This window comes from Sciurus vulgaris, assembly GCF_902686455.1.
Source record: "Sciurus vulgaris genome assembly, chromosome: 2".
NCBI lineage: Eukaryota > Metazoa > Chordata > Mammalia > Rodentia > Sciuridae > Sciurus > Sciurus vulgaris.
In genome coordinates, this window is record NC_136462.1 from 151,111,591 (window position 1) to 151,127,811 (window position 16,221).

At 40.0% G+C, this 16,221-nt stretch overlaps 1 protein-coding gene across 4 annotated transcripts in view; it reads left to right on the plus strand.

The window, feature by feature from the left end:
• Window positions 1-16,221, plus strand: part of LOC306654118 (endophilin-A3) — a 578,788-nt gene that overhangs the window by 516,834 nt on the left and 45,733 nt on the right. For all 4 annotated transcript variants that reach the window (XM_079127387.1, XM_079127380.1, XM_079127379.1 and 1 more), the window contains 3 exons: window positions 4,579-5,650; window positions 11,862-11,989; window positions 15,039-15,167. In XM_079127387.1, coding sequence (XP_078983513.1) covers window positions 4,579-5,650; window positions 11,862-11,989; window positions 15,039-15,167 — 1,329 coding nt within the window. The remainder of the gene's footprint in view (window positions 1-4,578; window positions 5,651-11,861; window positions 11,990-15,038; window positions 15,168-16,221) is intronic.

Genomic DNA, 16,221 nt, shown 5'->3' on the forward strand with positions numbered 1-16,221 from the left:
GTTAGTCCCTTGCACAGGCCAGAACCCCCTCCAGAAGCATACTTAGGTACCTGCCTGATAATTGCCTTGGCCAGTGTTGCTGCACTGGGGCATTTCTAGATGTGGGAAAAGGCAGTCACCCAGAACTGGACCAGTTTTTTATCTAAGAACTGAGCCCAGTATCACCATGCTCCAGGCTCCTCTGAAGGAACTCAACAGAGTTCTCAAGGGAGGAATTGGCCTGTGCTATAGAACCTGGCAGAGCTCATGAGTGTCTGTCTCTAGCTGGAATCTCAATCCACTCCCCAGCACACTTGCTAACTGAACTGTTCTCTGCTCTAGTGTGAGCAATTGCCAAAACGGGGTAGAAGGGAGCAAGTTATGGCCACAGGGCCTGCCCTCCATTGAAGGGTCCTGTGGCCCACACAGCAGGTAGCTCTTTCCTGTGACTCACCTAGCCATTAGGACAGGCTCTTCACCAAAGCTAAACCCTATCTGCCACCTATAGGCCCCATGACCTGTCTTGGAAGGAATCAGGGTCCCATCAACTTTAAGCTCCAAACTTAATGACGGTTGTCTTGTTACCACTGAGCCTGAAGGTAATTAGGACTCACCTTCCTGTTGGTTCCAGGGCATCAGGATGCTTTGTGGGCCTCACACCACCCTTGTATCACCCCTACCCTAAGCCAGTCAGCTAATCAATTCCCTACATGGGCTTCTGTACCACTCTACTGGGAGCTTGAAACATTGAAGCTTTGATTCCATCTGTAGCAGCCATGACTACTGTGAAATAAGCTGTCTCCACACATTCCCCAGACATGAGTCAAATGCCTGACCTTGTAATATTTCTGAAGAGTGAGTTTTGAAGCCGTCCATGGCCCATCCACATTTTCTATTCTCCATCACTGAGAGACTAAGAACCAGACAGTGTGTTCAACTGTATACTTTTAGATAATGATAATAGATATATAGATGGATGCACACATATAAATTTGTCTACGCATCTGTATACATACATAAATACCCTACCTTGTCACAACAAAAGGCCACTGACAGTATCCATACAGTGCACACAGGTTAATAAAATTAGAAGCAATTAACTAATAAAAAAGAAAACAAATAAGAAAAATAGGCAATTATGCCTTGAATTTTATATTCCTGTTACATGTGGCTCCAAATTTGGGTTCTAAACTTGCTACCATAGTACCCATCTTGGAAAAGGCAACCTTGGCCAGTTGTAGAGTCCAGAGTTCTGTAGGTAGGAAATGAACTACAGATTCTCCTTGACTCCCAGTGCATTTGATCTTGATAAACTCTTTGACAGTTGAAAATACCATAAGTCAGCTGGGTATGGTGGTGAATGCCTATAATCCTAGTGACTCTGGAGGCTGAGGCAGGAAGATCACAAGTTCAGGCCCAACCTCAGCAACTTAGCAAGACAATGTCTCAAAATAAAAAATAAAAAGGGCTGGGGGTTGGAGCTGGGGTTGTGTCTCAGTGGTAGAGCGCTTGCCTAGCATATGTGAGGCACTGGGTTTGATCCTCAGCACCACATATAAATAAATAAATAAAGGTCCATCAACAACTAAAAAATATTAAAAAAAAAATGACTTCCATTTTAAAAAAATGGCTGGGGGTATAGCTCAGTGGTAGAGCACTCCTGGGTTCAATCCCCTGTGGGGTGTGTGTGTGTGTGTGTGTGTGTGTGTGTGTGTGTGTGTTTGTGTGTTTAATCATCAGTGGAAAATGCCTTAATACACTAACCTGCCAAACATCATAACTTGGTAACACAGTGTACAATTAGAGAATGGGTTGTTTACCCTTGAGGTGAGATGGCTGATTGGGAGCTATGACTTGCTGCTGCTGCCCAGCATCACTAGAGTATTGTACCTTAGATTGCTAGCCTGGGAAAAGATAAAAATTCAAAAATATGGTTTCTACTAAATACAGATAGCTTTTGTGCCATTGGAAAGTCAAAGGAGCATTAAGTGGAATCATCCTGAGTTGGGGACCATCTGTGATTACTCTAAGTATGATTTCTGAAACTGAGACCAAAAAGAACTCTTCCCACTGTCTTCTTACAGAGGATGCTTCATGTCATGCAGGAGTCTTATAGATAACATGAATCCTGCTTCTTATTTTCCCTTTCTTCTTTACCAGCAGCATCCCATTAAATTGTCTTTCAATAAAAGAAACTGGGACAAGAATGCATTTCTATACTGCTTTGGTTTAATTATGGTACGCTCTAGCGCAGTGGTCCTCAAACTTTGCTGCACACTCAATCCCTTGGGGAGCTTTAAAAAACTCTAATGTCTAATTTCTGTGGATGGAATCCAGGCCATTGAGATTAATAAATAACTAGCTGTTTTGGTTGACTGAGCACTTTCTGTGAAGATTAAGTTTTTTTTAATGCCATCATTTCTGTAGTAATGGGTGGACTATGAATTAACCAGGGAATCCTCTTGTGTTAGTTTTCCTTCACTGTGACAAAATAACTGAGAGAAATTGATTGATAGGAAGAAACATTTATTTTGGCTCATGGTTTCAGAGGTTTTAATCCATGATCAGAAGGCTCCGCAGTTTCTGGGTCTGTGGTAGAAGGATGAGTTGGAATAAAATTGCTTACCTCATGGTGATGGGAGAGAGAGAGAAAGAAACCAAATACAAAATACACTCTTCGAAGGTCTATCTGCCTCCCAGAACCTACTTCCTCTAACTATGCCCTACCTGCTAAAGTTTGCACTACCGCCTAATAGCACCTCAGGCTGGAGACCAAGTCTTTTAAGCACATGGCCTTTAGGGGGCATTTCATATCCAAAACATAACATCTCTGTAACATTTTCTTTCTGCCTTTAGTCAAGATTCAAAATAAGTTCAAAATTTTATGTTGCCTATTAAAGAAAAATCTATATGCTTTAACTGGCTAGGGTCAGGTTGACAGTCTCTGTGGATACTCTGTAATCGTTTCCAAAGAGGAAACTGTTTAAGTAGCAGGTCATCTGATACCACTTAGAAATGAGCTGAGGGAATATCCTGGGGTAGAACCCTTGGACCCATTCTGAGATCAATAAGCCTGAACTACCAATTGCTTTTCAATGAAATTTGTATATAAATTAATTACATATATCCTTCACTGAAAATCTCTATTACATAAACTATAAGTCTCTCTGTTGTTTTTCTGAACCTAATGATACCACCAAACCCCAGGAGGCAGCCAGATCCTAAAAGGCTTATGAACCAGTCAGAGGACTCTAGAAATTATATCAGGATATCAGTATATACCCTGTGACTACTGCCAAGGCCTGAGAAAACCAGCTAAGAGGAATATTGATCTAGTTTTTCTTGTAGCATATCAGTGCCAGTACTAAAAGGACCAAAGTAATGAGGTCTCAATTTCATGACCTCCTGAATCTAGCAAGTCCAGTCCCTCTCCTACCACTGTCTGGTGTCTCTAAGTCCTCCAGCTTATCCCCCAGATCTGCCCAGAAACCAAAATGTATCATCAAGCAGGAACCAGACTTCCTGTCACTTCATAGTCCCTTACCCCTCCTCAAATTTACAACACAGTGAGCCTCCTCTCAGGTGAAACAGAGAGAAAGGTACTTCTCTGGTGATAGGATCTGAGGTGTGTCTTTCTTGACGCCGGCCTGTTCACTACAGCCCATGCCCAAGAAAAAGCCCATCTCTGACTCCCCCTCAATCTACTCAGCAACTTCTTGCCTGGACCTGGCTTTGTCACCTGGCCAGTTGGCACAGTAGTCATATAGGAGAGCCCATTATGTGCCTACTACTTATGCACTTGACACAAAAAATCTGACTTCATTTCCACATTCCTCTGATGAAAGTGCTAACTAAATCATCCAGTTTTTACAAAAAGGAAAACTGAGGCTCAGAAAAATGAAATGATTTATTTATGTGGCAGAGCTAAGATTCAAACTCCAGATTTGTCTGACTTCAAGTACCTGCTCTATCTTTTCTTTTTTAGTCATGACTCCCCATTGTTTCCTCAGAACTCCCCCCACCCCATGCTAGTTTAACTGGCATATTTGGGTTAGATTCTGCAAATGGCTAACCTCTTTCTCCTTTTTGGACCCTTCAAATGAATTTATTCACATTCCTACTCTCCTCCTTCAGATTTGGTGTAGCCATGACTCCAAGCCAGACTAACTCCCTAAAGGTCACCCTGCCAGATGGTAGAGGCCCAAAATATCAGATAAATCTCTTACAGTGAAACCTATACCCAGAAGGTGGTAATTATGAAGCCATCATATGATCATGCATTAGAATGAATATTTCTCAAATGTAGAATAACCAGTCCCATAATTTCATTGAACCATTTAACCTCTTGCCTCCCCAAACCAGGGTTTTGTAAAATAATTTACATGTTTCCATGCAACTCATTCAAACTTGCATTCTTTGCTGAAGTTGCTGATAGTTGTGAAATTTATTTGCGTCTAGATATGTAATGTTATTCATGTTTTAAGTCTCAAATATTTTAAAAGAGTAAAAGATTTGTAGGTTTGGGAGATGACTGTCAAAAAGTTAGTATTATTGATTTTTTTTTTTTTTTCATTTTCTTTTCTTCCTTTTTTCCTTCAGAAGTAAAACCAAAGACAAAAATAAAAATTGGTGAGCAGGGTCCTCAGATTCTCAGTGTTCAGAGAGTCTATATTCAGACAAGGGAGGAGAAGCGTATTAATCTGACTGTTGGCAGCAGAGCCTATTTGCTGCCCAATACATCTGTGATTATTAAATGCCCAGTGCGACGATTCCAGAAGTCTCTGATCCAGTGGGAGAAGGATGGTCGTTGTCTGCAGAACTCCAAAAGACTTGGCATTACCAAGTCAGGCTCACTGAAGATCCACAGTCTCGCAGCCCCTGACATTGGTGTGTACAGATGTGTCGCAGGCTCAGCCCAGGAAACAGTTGTGCTCAAGCTCATTGGGACGGATAACCGGCTCATTGCACACCCAGCCCTCAGAGAGCACGTGAGGGAACATCCTGGGACAGACCGCAATGAAGCACATAGTTTGGGAACTGCATGGCATAAAATGCAACAAATGTGGAATAACAAAAATGAGCTTTACCTACCTGATGACCAAATTAATAGCCAGCCTTTCTTGAGAGCTTTGTTAGGCCACTGCAGCAATTCCGCAGGCAACACCAATTCCTGGGAGTTTAAGAGTAAGCAGTTTGAAGCAGCAGTCAAACAAGGAGCATATAGCATGGATACAGCACAGTTTGATGAACTGATAAGAAACATGAGTCAGCTTCTGGAAACCAGAGAGGTCAGCGATGACCTTGCCTCCCAGGTGATTTATCAGCTGGTGGCGGAGTTAGCCAAGGCACAGCCAGCACACATTCCATGGAGAGGCATCCAGGAAGAGGTGCCTCCTGCTGCACAGCTTAGGGGCAAAACAGGAAGTGTGCCCCAGAGCTCAAAAGTGAAAAACTCAGGCAGGCTGACTTTTAAACCAAAAGGTCCTGTTCTCAAGAGGCAAAGTCAACCCCCTTTAGTTTCATTTAACAAAACAATAAATGCAAGGATTGGAAATACAGTGTATATCACAAAAAGGACAGAGGTCATCAATATACTCTGTGAGCTTCTTACCCCCAGTGAAGCCACATATACATGGACCAAGGATGGTGCATTGCTACGACCCTCGGCAAAGTAAGTAAAATAAGAATACAGTGTTCATTTTTGTAGTACCTTTTTAATGGCCATTCTAAATTTATTGAAAACATTTCATATTCTTTCTCCTAAGAATATGTTTTCAACTAAAACAAAACTAAGGAATGTTAGGATGTTCTTTGCATATATGCTTTGGAATTTTTAAAAATTAAACTATCATGTTTTCTCAATTATGAGCTTAAGCACATATAGACTCTCTCTTTGTATAACCTGTGTTATGTTGCAAGTGCAAATCAGAATTCACAGGGCTCTTCCATATCTAGGAGATGTGGTATCCCATTTGAACCCATGCTAGGTTGGCAGGACAGGGGTGAGCAATTTTCTGATGAGGTCGTAAAGAAACAGAATCCCATGACCACTTCAAAGCCAGTCTGAACCAGGGACCATGTCTTCTAAACATCATCCATGATGTCTGAATATCAAACAGTAACCTTAGCAGAAAGATTGGGTACCTGAAATAATGTCCTATTTCCATGCAGTGTCTTATGTCATACAATCGAGAAATAAGATAAGAATCAAAGTTTTTGAGATGCTTAAAGTACATAAGCATGCTTAAGTCTTTTTTATTGTGATCTCTATGTTAGGACAAAAAATGAAATGTTTCATTTCATTTATTTTACATAAAATAAGGGATAACCAATATTAACTCAATTTTGCCTTCTTTACTGTCTTCAAATCTTGCTGTTTATACATAAGACACTGCTTTCTTTCAATTTGCATTTAAGAGTGCAACTTGCACCATGTCTGCCTCTAGGGATTGTTAAGAGACACAAAATAGCAGGTGTGAAATTGGTTTGCACACCATAAAGTACTTTCAAAAACCAAGTTTAATTTTCATCTTGTCCTTTCTGCCTTGAGCCTAATACATGAAACATCAGAAGAAACCCAGGTAAAATTGTTTTTTTTTTAAATAATAAATTAGGCTAAGTCTTAAACAAAGAGGTAAAGTCTAATTTTTGTATTTTTATCCTAGAACTCTGAACACAATTCTGCAATGAAATTATAAAAGTGGAATAAACCATAAAACTTAGTGGTTCTTAAATCTTTTAGTCTGAGGGCTCCTATAAATTTAAAAATGATTGAGGAACCCAAAGAGTTTTTGTTAATTTGAGTTATATTTATTCCTGTTTAGCTTGTTAGATATTAAAACCAAGAAACATTTTGAATATCTCTATTGATTAATTTATAAAAAATAATAAGCCCATTACATGCTTATATAAATATTTTTTGAAAACAATGCCCACCACCCCAAATTACAGGTAACAGTGGAATTACTTTATATCTTTTGCAAATCTCTTTAGTGTCTGGCTTAATAAAAACATTCTTAGCTGGACACAATGGCACATACCTATAATTCCTGCTGCTCCAGTGGCTGAGGCAGGAGGATCACAGGTTCTAGGCCAGCCTCAACAACTTAGCAAGACCATCCTCAAAATAAAAAAAATGGAAAGAACTGGGGATGTAACTTAGTGCTAGAGAACTTTGCTAGCACATGCAAGGACCTAGGTTCAATCCCTTGTACCACATACATACACAATTCTTATATATGCATACAGGGATTCTTGTATATGCTTTTGCACCTATTAGGGTATATTGTTCTAGTTGAAACGTGGTGAACAAACTGCCTCATACAGATGTTAGAAAAGGGAATATCTTAATGCTCTTTTCAGGTTAATTGTAGATATTCTCGTACACTAAAACTGGACAAATGGTGTTGATACTGCTGGTTAACAGTGACAAGTTCTGCTTCCCCAAATGTTGAAGTTTGAACATTAGAGAAGGACGCAGAGGCAAGCGTAGAAAACATGTTTTATTTAAAATGTAGTAATACAGACTTCTCCCAGGAGGGAGAAAGGGGCCATAGCTGGTGTCCTGGTATCCCAAGGAGTGAATACATTTATACATTTTAGGTTTTCTTTGTTCTCCTGCCCTCTTCCCTCTTATCTCTCTCCTTCCTGTGTTTGTGACTAGGTCTAGGAGATGCTGGTGGGATGACCAAAAGGTGAGAAGCAGATGGGCAGGGGGAAGGGCCAAAGTGGAGTGTGGAGTAGGAAGGGAGCAGCAGCCCAGGGGGCATTAATTAGGAACTCCTTGTCTGCTCAGGGGGTACTTAATTAACAACCTTTTAGGAGGGCAGTATAGGCTGGTAATCTTGGTAATCAAAGGACTCTGGAGGCATTAACATTCCAATCTCCCAGGGGCTGTCTCAAACTTCCAGGACTCAAACTTGCCTCCACTTTTGCAATGGGACTTGATTACCTATCTACACTGACTGCCTGTCTTTAATTCTTGCTTCATTTATTTCTCAATGGTTAGTTGGAATGTGGAATAGAAATGGTATTTGGGAAATGTTGGCACTCTGTTCAATGAAACCTACTGATTTTCCCTTGTACTTTGAATACATTTTTTTCACCCATGTAAGAGTTTATAAAAATATCATTCATTGGTCATTTGCTAGATATTGGCTCACTGAGTTATACCAGATCTTCTAAAATGTTGACACACTTCTTTATACAATATAAAAATTCATATATGCTTTAATATCACCATCAGGAAAATCTTGAATTTTGGGGAATCTGCCAAGCTTTCAATGGTAGATGCTAGTTTTCCAAATTCTAATTTTTGCTTGAAAGCTCAGATTTTGTCATTGGCAACCAAATACTGTCAGTTGTCTTCCTTGAATTGACCAGCTCACTTTGTTCAATTAAAAATATATATGTACCTTCCAAATACCCAAGTCCAAAACACAGTGTGGACTTTTTTTGTCATAACTTGTCTGTCAGTCGTTCTTTGAAACAAAATTCATATTCCATGAAAACAGCAGTTAACAGTTCAATCACGCCAGCATGCTTCAGCACACAATGGAAGTGCTTGATATATGCTTCCTGCTTTGTTATACAGAACATTACAAACCCTTGTACTGCGTTGAGGTTTAGTTAAATTAACAAGTTTTACTGCTTCATTTGGAACATCTTGAAGTGATACTGGCAAGTGTGGTAGTCCAGACTACAGTGACTATGTGTCTGATGCTGCCTGCTTCATGCCAGCAATTCAAACATCACTGTCTTTGCATAATCAGTGCAAACATCAGCACAACAGTGGAAAAGGCAAATAATGTTCCAGTATTATAAGGAGCTTAGTTTCTTCTCACTGACCCCTGGGGTCCATGAACCCCCCTCTGTAGACTGCTGTCTGGCTCAGCAATTCCATTATATACATTGTAAGGAAATAGCCTGAGAAAGCTGATGAGGTGACCTTTTGGCTACACAAGCACTACATTGATGTGTGAAACATGGGCATTTTTGAATAAATATTTGTCAAATTGAGTTGATTGTCAGTAGTTGACTTGGTGAGGCCAGGCACGGTGGTGCACTCCTGTAATCCCAGTGGTTTAGTAGGCTGAGGTAGGAGGATCACAAGTTCAAAGGCAGTCTCAGCAACTTACCAAGACCCTAAGCAACTTAGTGAGGCCCTGTCTCTGAATAAAATTTTTAAAAAGGACTGGAGATGTGGCTAAGTGGTTAGGTGCCCCTGGGTTTAATCCTCACCCCCTAAAATAAAGTTGGCTTGATGAAATGGAATTAAGTTTCTGAGTCTGAGATTCATAGAGCTGGTGTAAAGAAAAGGTTTTGACATGATACATCCAACTCAGATGTTTTTCTGCATGCTTAAGGATCGACCATTCAAAACAGAAGCAATTCTATATGTCTAATAAAAATTTTTGTTTTTCATTGTTTTAGAGAATAAGATCCATTTTTCTTTTCATTTTTTCTTTGAAACCTACCCAATTCATTTGTTCAATTTACATTTAATTTCCTGTGCATAACAAAGGTTCTCAGATATATTTTTCTGAGTCTCACAAATCTTTTCAACTGAAGTAATTCAGAAATAGAATTGTTTTCTAAGAATCTCTGTCCTGTCAGAGGAAACCACATAGGTGTGGAGTATTGTTTGGATGTCAGTTGAGTAAGAAACCTCAGCCAGGAAGGGAAGGCTGGGGTGAGTCAATTAAGGGCAGTGTCTATAGAAAGGTCAGTCTTGTCATTACCTCAAGTTGACAGGAAGATTGTAAAGCAGAGGCCATGATCAGATCTGTTTGGACCTCTGCCTGCTGGCTCTGCAGCTCAGGGAATGATCTGGCTTAGGTACCTAGGTGGCACCTCTTGGAACGTAAGGTTCACAGGTGCTCAATGATCTCAAATCTCGTTGACTTCTTAAGGTCTACCAGAGAATTGATAAGTCATAGAAATATGTTTTTAAAAATTAAGAAAATAAGTTAGTATACTTATTTTTCATTTATATATAGTTAGGAGTTATACCTTTGTTTCCACTTCTCCTTCTCAATGGGAATTTGACAGTGAAAATCTAGCCCTACAGACAGGTAGGCCTGCTACAGTCCCATTGCTGTAGGCACTTCAGTTGTCTTGACTTCTGCCCCTTCTGTGTTTTTCACATGTGTTGTGGTGGTTTGGGGAGGGGTGCGAGGGGGCGGGCAGCTCACATCCTTGTACCTTTCTTTTGTGCCATTACTGTGTTCTGATCTGATCATTCAAACATTTAGTCATCAAAGGTTTTTGAGAACTGGTATATAAAACTCACTGTGCTAAGCAGTGGGAATTCACAGCTGTGAATAAGATTTGGCCCCTGTCCTTGAAAAGATCACACTCTAGTGGGAAGAAATAGATATTTCAGCAAATAAATACTTGAACCTGAGAATAAGGAGCCCAGAGGGGATAGAAGATAAATGTAGGCATATTGGGGAAAACTTTACAGGGGAAATTACACGTGATCCAGGAGCCAGTTAGTAGGACAAAGTTTTGCAGAAAGAAAGAAGCCATTTCAGATAAAAGTGAACAACATATGCATAAACTGAGGGTAATGCAAGATCATGGAATGTGCTGGAAACAAGTTTGTTATGGCTGGAGCATAGGGTGAGCAACATGCAGTGACAGGAACATGCAGTGACAGGAAGTAAAGAAGTGACTCAGCTCGATTCATGAAGAAATGCTGTATTTAGAAGTCAGGTTGGTCCTTGTTGCTAACATCTATGAAGTGAGATGGGAAAATAAATAATACATGGGCCATTGATCCAGGTTAGAAGTAGTTTCAAATCATTAGGAAAAATAAAAAGAATACTCTTTCTGACTTTTCTGAATAATTACCTAATTAGTATATACTTGATTGTCAAAGTGGTATTTTCATGTAGGCTTTTAGGAGTATCAGTAATTGGGAAACTATAAGGTATTCATGCAGTTTATCCCTGATTTTTTTGTTTGTTTGTTTTTTGTTTATTTTTTGGTACAGGGATTGAACCTAAGGACTCTCAATCCCTGAGCCATATTCCCAGCCCATTTAAATTTTTATTTTGAGACAGGATCTCACTAAGTTGCTCAGGACCTCACTAAGTTGCTGAGAGTTTGTTGAGCTTGCAATCCTCCTGCCTCAGCCACTGAGATTGCAGGCATGCACCACCGTGCCCCACTATCCCTGATTTAAAAAAAAAAAAAAATTTAGCTGTAGATGGATACAATACCTTTATCTTATGTGTTTATTTATTTATTTAATCTGGTGCTGAGGATCAAACCCAGTGCCAGGCAAGCATTCTATTACTGAGCCACAATCCCAGACCCCACTATCCCTGATTCTTAATGGTGTGGTCTAAATTCAGTATAAACGGCAGACTTAGCTTGTTACCTCAACTGACTTTTTCACACTGATGATGAGACAGATCTAGTGTAGAGTAGCCTTAACCAAATCCCACTGGATCCCAGTGTGAAAACTCATACCTGAAACTTCTTAGGAAGGATTTGGGCAGGAAATGAGGGTTTAATACCCCGCAAACCAATAGGTTTGTTTTAAAAATGGGGTAGATTAAGCATGAATTCCATCCAGAAAAGTCTATTCTCATGTAAAGGGAGAGAGGATGCTGGCTGTTCAAGCACTGTCCAGTTCTAATGGTACAGTGAACCTAAGGCAAGAGAAGAGACTCTCCTGCCCTCCTGATCTGCATGCCTGAAGGTTAGCATGCTTGACGAGATCATCTTTGGGAACCCCTGTCAACCCAAGGCCTGTAATTTTGTTTTTCTTCTTTCTCTAAAATTTGCTGTGGCCCCAGGGCAGCTAAATGTGTTACTTGAATGCACCCTCTTTACAGGATAATTATCCTCTTAATAATTATCCTCTTCTACAGGATAATTTTGGATGAAACTGGGAGAATACAGATAAAGAATCCTACAAGGAAAGAACAAGGAATTTATGAATGTTCTGTAGCTAATCATCTTGGTTCTGATGTGGAAAGTTCTTCTGTGCTGTATGCAGGTAATTCCCATGGTTGAAACCTAGAATGTCTGTTTCTATTTTGTTTTTAACATTAAGCTCCACAGCAGCAGTTCTCAACTTTGAGCTGTATCACAGTTACCTGGAGGCTTATTAACACATAGATTGCTGGCCCCTACCCTTGCAGTTTTGCCATGGTGGGTGTAGATGAGACTGAGAACTGATGTTTTTAATACGTTCCTAGGTTATGTGGGTGCTGATGGACTGAGGCCCACTCTCTGGAATTGGTTATTCCAGAGTTCACGTTTAAATAATTGGGGATTGATGAGGCAGATACAATTGGTGGTATTAATATAGACTGTGCTTTCAAGTTCCAAAAGTTTTTAAAATAAGTTTTTAAGATTTTAAAAAAGTTCTTTGAAGTTTAGAGTTTTTTGTTTTGTTTTGTTTTATCATCTTTAAAGGAAAATTATTCTTTTAAAGGTTGACATATCCCTCCCAATAGCATGCCTGCCAATCCTTAGAAACACCTCCTGGAGGTTGCAACTTTACGTTAATGTGTGTATTCACAGGAGCTGAACAATGTCATTTTGATATTAAAATGTACTTTTACTATAAAGGAACATTTTAGGTGGCAGTGCTTCTTGTGGCAGTCTTATGTTCTGTAAAAATAAAATGAGAGCCATTTCCAACCTCCCTACTCTGGGGTTTCTGGTGTCTGTGGCTCAAATAGACTTTGATGAGAAGAGGAACAATATCAGTGTTTAGAGTTTGGCATTTGGTTAACTGAGAGTTGAACTTTGTGGTAGGTACTTCACATTTGCTAATTGAGGAGACTAGACCAAGTTGATTTTAAAAGGTCCTTGAATCTGCAAGGCTTGAAGAATTGAGCCCCTTCTCTGACTGCCTTCTCAAGGCAGAGCCTTTAGGCCTTTATTTTCTCCTGGATTATTCTGCCCTGTGAACATTAGCTCCTTTCCAGAAAGAGTCAGTTCCAACGTTTTGAAATTCCTGGGAATATAGGACCTCTGCTACACACACACACACACACACACACACACACACACACACACACACACTCGCACACACACAAGCACATGCACACTGCAGCTCTCAAGTTTCCCCTTAAGCCCATCCCAGAATAATATAAATTCCTAGTAGGGTCCAGGTGAGGTCCTCAGGAACCACAGGATGAGCTGTGACAACCAAAGCCCTCTGTCAGTCAAAAGTTCCTATCTTTTCACTTCCCAAGATAGCTTTTTACTTCCCCAGGCAAGAAGGAGAGTAGAATGCTTGGTTCCCCACACGTGCGTGACCTTTCCTTGATTCTCTTTCCCAGAACCATGGTTACTAGGATAGCTTACTGAAGTGTCATTGTTCTCTCATGCATTAACCACACATAGACCATAAAACAAGTTAAGGAAGTATGGCCTCCCCACCACCAGGAACTCACATATTAATAATGTCAGAATAGGGAAACCAGCCACTGCAACAGTGCTGTGGTAGAGGAATGCTTTCTGAGATGATGCCTTCCCTGACCCCTACATACTACTGTGTAACCCTTGGGCACTAGCCTCTTTCTCTATATCAACACCCATAGCCCTGAGCAGTAATGGTGTCTCCCACCAGTCCTTGAGCTTCTCAAGGGCAAGAATGTGTGTTTTCCAACTCTGTATTCCCAGTGTTCATCTCAGGCAGAAAGTATGTTTCCTGAATGAGTTAATGATTAATCTGTTAACTAAATATCAAAATCATGGAAGTAAAAATCTTTGTATTATTGAGTCTTTGGGGTTTTTTAAAAATTTTTTTTCCTGTAAGTTTTATGCAGGTATTTGTTTCACATTAATTAAAATGCTAAATTTGAACTTCTCTTGCAGACTGTTCTAATCCATTTGTAATGACCTAATATAGTTTCATAAATTGAGCACTTCTCGTGTTTTCTCTCTTGAGATTTTCTGCAGTATAGAAAGATGTGAATAATATTTTAAGTAGGCCTCTTTGTGGTTAATAGTCTTTAATCATAGTAGCACTTTATTTTAAATTGAGATGAATTTATTTCAGTCAGGTAAGAAGGGGCCTCTATGAACCATACTTTGAGTGATAGAAGTGCAGCTGGCAGGTACCTAAAAAATCTTCCTAAGCCTTTCACTGGGATTCAAATGAAAGCCCAGAGAGGGAAGATTTTGCATGAGCACATGAACATATTATTAGAAGAGGTTCAACAAGAATTGTGGTCTCTTTCCTACATGATTTTCTCCAATACAGCTTTGAATGAGCTTTAGAACCCTCATTTTATTTTGGAGAGGACACACCAGCCTGACTCTGGCACCATACACAGAAAAACCTTGTAAGAAATATTTTAGATACTATGTTTACATTGAAAATATCTGCTTGCATCCACTGCACTGGTAGTCTTTGTGATTATAAAGATAGTGGGAGTACCTCTGATCTTGTTACCCCAGAATGGTCCAAAGAATGGGCATTTGTAAAATGTTTTAACTGAATAGAACCTTGTCTTATTCTTAGCTAAAGATGAGAGGGGTCCTAGAGGTTTCTCCATCCAGGATAACTCCTACCAAGGGACAGAAAAATGAATCAGGATATTTGGCCCCATCTCCTTCAGCCCATACCCACTTCCAGAAAATGTCAGGTGTTCACAAGCCCTGGGGTGTTTTGGCTGTTTCAACTCATCCTAGTCTGTATGGCAGAGATATTATTCCTGCCCTTCCATGTCTTCCTTGCTTCTGAACTTCTGAATTCCTTTTTCTTCAAGTTATCAAAGAGGAATTATTCTTAATTCTGATTATAAAAGCAAAATATCCTTATTGGTCTGCTTATAGTTGTTCCAATGCACCTTTGAAGGCATCCAGCCAATTGTCCCATCCATCCCTCTATCCACCCATCTGTTTATCTGTTCACTGAGCATCTCTAGCTATGTTTGTGCCAGTCCCTGTGGTGTACCATGGGGATAGAGAGGACCAGCATTCTACCCTGCTATCCAAGAGCTCTACAAAGTTTACAAAAGGCAGAATGGTTTATCAAACAACTAAAGCCTAAACCTAACATAGTGTCCTGCTCCCTTTGAATTAAGAGGCACCTGTCATCTTGTCTGTTGAAAGAAATATCACCAAACCAGAGCACAACCATCTGTCCATTGTGGTGGGAAGCATTGTAGAGGCAGCTCTTCAAGCAAATGTGACAATCCGATGTCCTGTAAAAGGTAAGTATGGTTTTTTTCAGTGGGAGGGTTTGTGACTAGCCAGTTGCCAGAGACAGCAGCTGTTGTTTTAATATTCTAGACTTCATTCTGATAGGCTTAAAAATCTGATTTTCAGCACACTGACAGTGGAACTGACTCTGAAGAATGAGCTTATACGAGCTTAGAAGACAAATGTATAAAACAGAATGACAACTTACTTGTCTCTAGCATGAATTGTCACTGCCATGCATACTGGAATGTTCATACTGGCAATACCAGAACACTGTGTCCCTGTGGGCAGATCTATAGGAAGGAATGACTTTTAGTGAGATGGTTGTTTGATGAATATGAAGACTGAAAGGGGACATTTTTGGATATTGTTTGTATTGTAGTGTATTCTAACTAGAAAAAGGCTATTCTCAGCAAAGTCAGATTTGGGAACAGGAATATCAATGTCCCCTGCCTAGACCCTGTCCTAGACTGTCCTTGGGTGGGCGCAATCAGCCTGTGTCTCAGTGGCTCTTTCTGCTTTGTCCATAACTGTGGACAAACTTCCTTTCTAAGAGACACATTCTTCAGTTAAAAATAACACTTTCAGTCTGATGTTGCCTTAACCTAGGGCTGTTCTGTCTCTTTAAGCCATAGGTTCTTAAGTCTTAACCTGAGCCTGTGCATCCCCAAGCTGTGGATGAACTTTATGTCTAACTGGGTGAGGAGGGTGCATAAACAACTTTTTGTCAGTTCCTTACAGAGATTTATGAACTCAAAATTGAGATCTGCTCGCTTTCTTTCTTTCTTTCTTTCTTTCTTTCTTTCTTTCTTTCTTTCTTTCTTTCTTTCTTTCTTTCTTTCTCTTTTCTTTTTATTTTTTGGTACAGGGGATTGAACTCAGGGGAACTTAACCACTGAGCCACATCCCCAGCCCTTTTTATTTTTTGAGACAAGTTCTTGCCAAATTGCTTAGGGCCTCACTAAGTTGCTGAGGCTGATTAAACTTGCAATCCTCCTGCTTTGGCAGGATTGTGGGATTACAGGCATGTACCACCACACCCTGCAAGATCTGCTCTTTTAAGGT